The sequence below is a fragment of the Nelumbo nucifera genome, chromosome 6, assembly GCF_055504915.1.
Source record: "Nelumbo nucifera cultivar China Antique chromosome 6, China Antique-T2T, whole genome shotgun sequence".
Lineage (NCBI taxonomy): Eukaryota > Viridiplantae > Streptophyta > Magnoliopsida > Proteales > Nelumbonaceae > Nelumbo > Nelumbo nucifera.
This window is the reverse complement of record NC_142654.1, coordinates 15,139,383-15,148,007: the sequence shown is the minus strand read 5'-3', so window position 1 is coordinate 15,148,007 and position 8,625 is coordinate 15,139,383. Positions and strand designations below refer to the sequence as shown.

Sequence of the window (8,625 nt, the reverse complement as noted above, 5' to 3'; positions counted from 1 at the left end):
GTTATGTTTGAAAATCTCTCTCTCTCTCTGAACCCTATTTGTGTCACCTTCTTTTTTATTTTCTGCAACTTTTTGAACAATCATTTATTTTCAAAAGGTTGTTTTTCTTCTCTCTCTCATTATATATATATCCACTTTGATCCACGTGTCATCCAACCAAAATAGACACTTTGTGTTCATGATAGGCGAGTGCATTGAAGTGTAAATAATAGATATCAATAGAAAATAACTATAATTAATCTATACCACTTATAAAAGTCTAAATAGGGTCTTGTTTTCTGGAATTTTCATTGGACATAAATTACCCCTTTAATCATTGAATTTTCTTAGGACAAATGTGTACTTTAACAAAACACCATAATTAAGAGTTTAAGATAGTTGTTTTATGGAATTTTTAGGACATAAATTACCCCTTTAATCATTGAATTTCTTGGGACAAATGTGTACTTTAACAAAGCACCATAATTAAAAGTTTGTGACAATTGTTTTCTGGAATTTTCAGGACACAAATTACCCCTTCAATCACCGAATTTCTTGGGACAAATTTGTACTTTAATAAAGCACCATAATTAAGAGTTTAATACATTTGTTTCCTGGATTTTTCAAGACATAAACTACCCCTTTAATCATCGAATTTTTGTGACAAATGTGTACTTTGACAAAGCACCAAAATCAAAAGTTTAAGACAATTGTTTTCTTGAATTTTCATGACATAAACTACCCCTTTAGGCTCAGTTTGGAAGGAGTGCAAATACATACAAAATAATACAGATTACAATGTTTTGCACTCTACAAATTTGCATTTGTACTCCTTCCAAACTGAGCCTTAATAACTGAATTTCTTGGGACAAATGTGTACTTTGACAAAGCACCATAATTAAGAGTTTAAACAACAATTTTTTTTTGGGAATTTTCATTGGACTTAAATTATCCCTTTAATCAATGAACTTCTTGGGATAAATGTGTATTTTGACAAAGCACCATAATTAAGAGTTTAAGACATTTGATATTGTAGTAGTCATTGTTCAAAAGCCATGCATGTGGATAGACTCCACCTCATTCTTCCATTAAAAGTCACTCAATCAAAAATAAATGTATCATCACCTTCACATACACCATTGTAAATGCAAATTTTTCATCCCATTCAAAGGGGAGAAAATTTACAAATAGAACAAATAATTATAAATACATGACAAGAAATAATGATTAAATGAACTAAATCAAATCTGATAAGTTACATATCATTATAACATATATTTCTTTGAGAAAATTTATTGAAGCATGGCATCCTTTTTCAAATTGCCTATATTTATTAAAATAAATGGGCTATTAAAAAGTAGTTCCAATTCAATGCAATTGGACTTCATAAGGTATTTTTTCCAAGCCCATTGAATTTGTGACAAGTGGACAAGGTCTGATATTAGCCAAACCTTTAAATCTTTAATCGGATGGTTCTAAGGTTGTATTTCGTTTGAAGGAAAAAGTAGGGAAAGGTGTCATTTCCCTTCCTTTCCTTTCCCTAGTTTTTTCCTTCAAACCAAACATAACCTAATGAAAATCAAGAAACGTGGACTTACCTGTTTATTTATTTTAATTTTTTTTAAATATAAAAAACAAAGTTTTCGTTTACTAATTTTTTCACCTCTCATATGTCCTACTTTTTAAAAGTAGGAAGGAAAAATATATGATATTGGAATTACATGACACTTGAACCCCTCCCCTCGTGAATTTTGCTAAAACTCAATTGGTTGGCTACCACTTTTTGTGATGTTCCAATATCATGTCATCCCATTGTGTCTTAGTAAAATAATAAAAAACTAAAAATAAATATAAAATTATAAAATATACAGAAGAATTATTTATCATCTCTAATAATAAATATGTGATATTATATATTTATCACATTAAAAAACAAGTATGATAAATAAGAAGAATTATTTGAAATGCAAAACTTAAAAACTATCCAAAGACAAAATCATTTCCTATTGGGTTAATGCTTCAACCTTTTAGTTCAAATGGGTAAAATGAAATTTTAAAAAGATAAAAGCATAGAAATACTAAGAAATATAGGAGTTTTGAATAAAAAATATGCATTTATTGTGTCAGAAAATTGTGATAAATAAAGTTATTTTCATTATTAATGGAAATGGAATAAAAAGTTGAACTAACTCTAAATAAAACTATTTTCTATCTAAGTAGTGGTTAACATTCCATAGGGGTCTACTTAGGTGAGCCCAATTCAAGCCTGTATTGACTTAGATTGCAATTTAAGACAAGTTAGGCTTGGATCTAGCCCTTAAGTAGCTTGAGCCCAACCCAACTATATACATATACAAACATATTTGCATATATACATACATATACACATACACTTATGCCGAATTATAGTCTGAGCTGATTTAGCAACATAAGCCCGGCCCCCAACTCTAGCCCAACTCAAGTGCATCAAATTCCAGTGCAGTTAGGCTTAGATTGGACAGATCAGACTTAGGCTCAAGCCTTGGATTCAATTCTTATGTTTGGGTTTGGGTTGAGCTTAAATTAGGCCTAACCCGCCCAACTTTCTATGCATGCAAACAAATTGAATTGGATTCAAATAGGGAGGTATATCCCAATAATGTTAATCCTATATCTGATCCAATCCGACTTGATGATGTGATGGATCTCCCAAAGATCAATTTGAATTCAAATATACAAAGAAAAACAAAAAAAATACAGGCATTTGTTTCAACTGATTTTTATTATACATACATGTCTTTTTAAAACAACATAAATAATATAAAAAATCAAATTACAATATATACATACATATAGATATATAGATAGAATTCAATCATATTTCTAATGGATCATATTTTACAATCCTATCAAATTCAAATTGGATCATGATCCTATCCATTTTGCACCCCTACAACTTGCACCCTTAATGATTCAATTATTTGGATAAAATGGGTAAACTAATGATATTATAATTAAATAATAACTACTAAAATATATAGAAATAAAAAAGTAAAAATAAAAAGCTTATAGAAAAGTTAACATATATCAAATATTATAAATTTATCATACATTAAACAAAGACAAGTGTGATAAACAATGATTATTTTTATAAATAAGTTGTGAAAATGGAAGATAAAATTTAAGGCTAGCCAAAAATGATATCGTTTTTTCTTTCAAGTCAAATGGTCAACAAATGATGTCATAATTATGTAATAAAAACTCAAAAAATTGTTAAAACAAAAAATAAAGAAAATACAAAAAAAATGTCAAAAAATTATGCAAGCATTTAATATCATACATTTGTCACATTTAGACTTCTTAAACAAGTAATAGTTTTATTAACAATGAAAATGAAAATGCATAATTTAAATCAACAAGAACACCATGCTTTGATTACATAATTAACTTTTTATAACGGTTTTCAATAAGCATATTGAAATTTGCATTTTATTGAGCTATCAATGAAGTTAACACATGCAATCACGTGCACATTTACTATTTTATTTAAAAAATAACATTAACAACTTCAATAGTTTTTTTAAATCATTTATTCTTTTGCTTGCATTAAAATGCTTACAGTAAAATCCCATTTCTATAAATGGAAAATCATAAAAATTCCATCTCAAAAAATAGTAAAAATCATAAAAATGAAATTAAAAATATTTTGGAAGTTTCTTAGTATAATATTCAAAGTACGGACAATAATTAAAAAGTATAAGAATTAGGAGAGAGATCTCAGAGGATTTAAGATACATTTTATTTAAAACCAATTAACTAATACCAAAAATATTATAATATGACATTTATAATATATTATATCTAATATTTTATATCACATAATATACAAAATATATTTTGTGCACAAATATGACAAAATCTTTGAATTTTGAACGAACAATGAATAAAATATGCAAATATTCATGTACTTTTTCAACTTGCCAATTGATGAACCACAAGTTGCAGAGTTGAACATCGATTATCCAAATAAGTTAAATAAGGATCTCATAAAGGGGTAAAATTGGGTTTTCGAAAAAAACCACCCATTGATGATGTCACATGAAAATAGATATTGAGTCTATCGACAAATCGTTAACGGAGGGGAGGTCATTGTTCGATGTATCACCCATTGGGGAGGTTTTAGTCCAATTTGAAAAGAGGATGGAGGTTTCAATATTGAGGAAAAATGTCACGAGAGGTTTAAGTCTTTTACCCCGAAAATCTCTATCCATGGTGTGTACTGTTTTGTGCCCACTATTTGTGTTCATCATGAAATTTGATAAGTACTATAACAAGAAGATGGGCAAAAAAATATTTTTTTAATTACTAATATGAACAACTATTGATTGATCCGGTTTGGTCGGCCAAATCTGGTATATAAGTTTTTTCTTTTAGAAAATGTGTCTTTGAAAATAAATATTAGAAATAATATTAATTAACATGTTTTTATTAAAATATTAATTTCGATATCTAGATTTTTTTTTTCGAATTCATTCAACAATACATAGCCCAAGAATATTGCTTGACAAATAGGGACATAGGGTTAAGCGTGGCCCAATTAGATATATCCTAAGATACAAAACCTTTTATTTTGTATTATTGTATATTATTTATACCGTAAGCCTTAACAAAACATATATTTAAAGGTAGTAAAATAAATAAAATATAATAATAATAATTAATACAAATTTATTTACCAACATATAACCTAAAATTGTTTAGATTGAATTTGATACTACTTGTTCGATTGATATTACCATAGAACCATTGCTGCAATTTCTTTTAACGATACCCATATATAAACGGGACTACGGGAGGCTGATTATTTCTACACAATAAATTCAGAGGGTTTATGGTTGCTATCGTCCTATTGATGGTTGGCATATTAATTAGATAGTAGGATAGACATAAACCATAGATGGTTACGTGGCATTGCATTTCCGCAGTGACACTCTTTCGTGATTCGTCTTTTCAGCCGTGCATTAAGAACATCTCCCGTACTATATGTTTAGGGTTTTTATAGTTCGATCCACCCCTATGAGAGATGTTTCCAATGAACGGTGATGATTTGATGGGGCCACTGCATTACATCTAAGGTCATGATTTTAAGGTCGAACATCGACGGCCAAAATTTTCGCTGTCAGCCTGTCCTTTAAAACAGAAAAAATCTCAGAAGGGAGAGGTAGAGGTAGAGCAAGCGAGCGAGCGAGCGTAGAGAGAGAGAGAGAGATGATGCTGTCTTGGTTGCTAAAATTTGTATTTCCACCTCCCCCATCTGCCTTCATCACATCCATGTCTGTGATCAGCTCGGTATCGTTGGCCAATGCCGGCTTCTCAGAATTAAGGGGCAGTCACTTGCAGTACTCCAAGTTCTGGAATGTTGGTTCTGGGAAGAAGTTAACTGGAAAGGAAATCAAACTATCTAGCAGAACCGGCATGTTTTTCTTCTATGCTCCGGCTTGTCTTGTTGCTGCCGCTTCCTTGGTCCTTTTCCCAGATGAAGGGCTCAGGTTTATGCTGGTCACTTCAGCCCTCACTGTCCATTTCCTCAAGAGAGTCTTGGAGGTACTGTTCTGTTACTCCCACATCCTCTCTTTTTTTTTTTTAAATTCTTGTTATTTGTTAAAAATCCATTCCTTCAAGGTGGGATTGTATGAGAAGAGAAACCAATCTAGCGTCTGTTCTCAAGATAATTTAATGGAATAGGCTGAAGAAGTCAGGAAATTTGTATTGTTTGTTCTGAATTTGAAGTTAGAGGGAGAAAAGCAGTCCATATGGAAACCAATGAATGAAATGATTTTGGTTTTAAAATAGCAAGGTCAGTTGGGTTCTATGAAATGAACCCATTCCCTGGTGACGACTCACTTTTTTTACATGAATTTGGAGTTAAAAATGCCCTCACTATACACTATTTCTTTTTCCTTTACACTAATTCCTAACACCCAAGCTTTTGTTCCAAATTATGTTTGATTTACCTAAATAAGATAATTATTAATCAATTGCCCAAAATTCTAGGTCTCAAAATTTTGATTCTTATATTTGCAAGAATGACTTAGAGGAGAAGGCTTGAGGGAGCTGATTCTCTTTGGTAGCCTTATGGCCCTTATCCATTTCTCACATTCTTTTGGATGGCTAGAAAGAATTTTGATCACTCAAGAAAAGGGAATATAATTAAGATTAAAGAACATGGTGAAGATAGATCATATAGTTGCTCTGCTGCTGCACTATGTCTATGTGCCATTATTAACACAAGTATTTGATTTCCTTGTGTTTGATCTGGTGACACACTGGACAAATTAACTACTAATATGTCCTGTTCTGCAGGTGCTGTTTGTTCATAAATACAGTGGAAGCATTGATCTTGATTCTGCCATCCTCATCACCTTCAGCTATTCCATTTCCACAGTAAGCATCATCTATGCCCAGCACTTAACAAGAGGGATGCCTGAACCACAGCTAGATTTGACATATGCAGGGGTTGTGCTATTTTTGGTGGGAATTTGTGGTAATTTTTACCATCATCACCTCCTTTCAAAACTAAGGGAGAGTGGTGACAGAGGGTATAAGATCCCCAAGGGGGGTTTGTTCAATTTGGTAATTTGTCCACATTATTTTTTCGAAATTCTGATATTTATGGGGATTTCCTTCACCTCTCAAACAGTGTATGCATTCTCTTTTACCATAGGCACCATTTTCTACTTGATGGGAAGGAGTTATGCTACTAGAAAATGGTATGTCTCTAAGTTTGACAATTTTCCCAAGGAGATCAAGTGTCTGATCCCTTATATTGCCTAGATGTAAAAGGTAGTAGACAGAAAGTCTTTTAAGATAGCAGTGGTTTCTTTGGAAGTTTGAGGGTATAAACATCTATGGTTTTGTGTTTTGTATCCAGTATCCACTTCCTATTTCTAAGAAGAAAATTGACATGGACTTCTTTATCATTTTTGGTGAACATGTTTAGTTTCTTATATTTCTATTCATCTTCTGGTATGAAGGAAAGATGGGGATGGGGATGTCTGAAACATCCAAAGTTGATCCCCCCTGAGGTTTTAAGCTAACAAGCAAATTTCTGGGAATTGGTCCAGCCAGATTACTGTGTTTTAACTAACATATCTACCCAACAAAGTAACCAGAGGCATGAAAAATAAACTTTGTTTATATTAATTGGATTGTTCCTAGATTTGTGGTGAAAACAGCATTTACATTTAGACTACAAATATAGTCTAATATTACTGATTTGCAAATGAGCTTGTTTCTGAGGGCATAATTTTGTTGTTTTACATCAACATATCATCAGCTATTAGTTGTGAAGATATTACATGATTCCATTGAGATATTGGAAAAACAGGGGAAGATGGAGAAAGAGCCCCATGTATGTGCTTGGAGACCACTTAAAATGAAATGATTGCAAACTGGGTTCTCATTGCATATGATCCAAATAAAGTATATTTTGCTGCTGAAGAAAACAGAAAAATAAACAAGAACCTTAAATCTATTTAAATTATTCCCAAAAGAGTATTGAAGGCTATATTAAGATACATATTGCAATACACCTTTTTTTTGGTTGAAAGGATAAACCAAAAAAAAAAACACAAACAAGAGCACAACACAAGAAACTAAAACAGATGGATCAATCTAAAATCCATCACCCAGAATCTAACAATGGGATTAACCAAGCAGGAGGATGAGACCAAACAGAAGCAGCCCCTTCCTTTCGAAGCTAAACAGTGAGCTGTGACATTGTCTTCTCTTCTAACATAACCAAATACCAGATTAATCTCCTCTAAACCAAGAATATTCTAAAGCAACGGCCACACAACAGGAGAGCAAACAAAAGACTTGGAAGATACAGATTTAACCACTGGGAGAGTCACTTAGAACCACCAAATCTGTCAAACCCAGGCTTTTTGCATCTAAGGCTCAGTTTGGAAGGAGTACAAATGCAAATATGTACAGTTCAAATATATACAAAATAATACAAAATATAAGATTTTGCACTCTACAAATTTGTATTTGTACTCCTTCCAAACTGAGCCAAGCATAAGGCTCAGTTTGGAAAGAGTACAAATGCAAATATGTATGGTGCAAATACATATAAAATAATACAAAATATAACGTTTTGCACTATACATATTTGCATGTGTACTCCTTCCAAACTGAGCCTAAACAACAATTCTGGAGGGAAGAAACTTCTTATTCAGCAGATTTATATTTATAGGACCAACACATAGCTAACAAAAAGGATCCTGAATCATCTTTAATCATAAACCCAACACCGCTTGAACCAAACTTTGAGAAACTACCATCACTATTAACCACATAAAACCAGCTCTAGGACCAAACCAGAAAACTTTTAGGCTGCTGATGTGGGTTAGCCTGGCCCAGCCCATTGCGGGCTGGGAGGCCCAACCCACTAATGTTTGGCAGCATCAACCACTGCAGGGGGAAGCCCTGCTGCCTTAGTACGGAGCCAACCGCAGGACGATCAAACGTACCTGCCAGGGCCTGTCACCTGACCTTGTACGACCCTCATCTGATGCGTTCACTTTTACCTACCTCCAGCCCGCTCAAATATAAATAAGAGGTAACTCCCCCTTAATGGGGGGCTAGAACTTGGAATTCTGACAC

The 8,625-nt window shown here is 32.5% G+C and overlaps 1 protein-coding gene across 1 annotated transcript; it reads left to right on the top strand.

The window, feature by feature from the left end:
• The first annotated feature begins 5,166 nt into the window (after nucleotides 1-5,166).
• On the top strand, nucleotides 5,167-6,938 carry LOC104589858 (3-oxo-5-alpha-steroid 4-dehydrogenase family protein). The gene is made up of 2 exons (XM_010248296.3): nucleotides 5,167-5,562; nucleotides 6,322-6,938. Exons 1-2 carry the CDS (start codon nucleotides 5,227-5,229, stop codon nucleotides 6,790-6,792), a joined length of 807 nt encoding a protein of 268 aa, XP_010246598.1. The 5' UTR covers nucleotides 5,167-5,226; the 3' UTR covers nucleotides 6,793-6,938.
• The last annotated feature ends 1,687 nt before the right edge of the window (nucleotides 6,939-8,625 follow it).

Excerpts from the sequence above, each read along its gene's own strand:
- LOC104589858 (XM_010248296.3), top strand. The coding sequence starts at position 5,227 with ATGATGCTGTCTTGGTTGCTAAAATTTGTATTTCCACCTCCCCCATCT. Across the intron at positions 5,563-6,321 it reads TCCTCAAGAGAGTCTTGGAG|GTGCTGTTTGTTCATAAATA; the intron begins GTACTGTTCTGT and ends CCTGTTCTGCAG.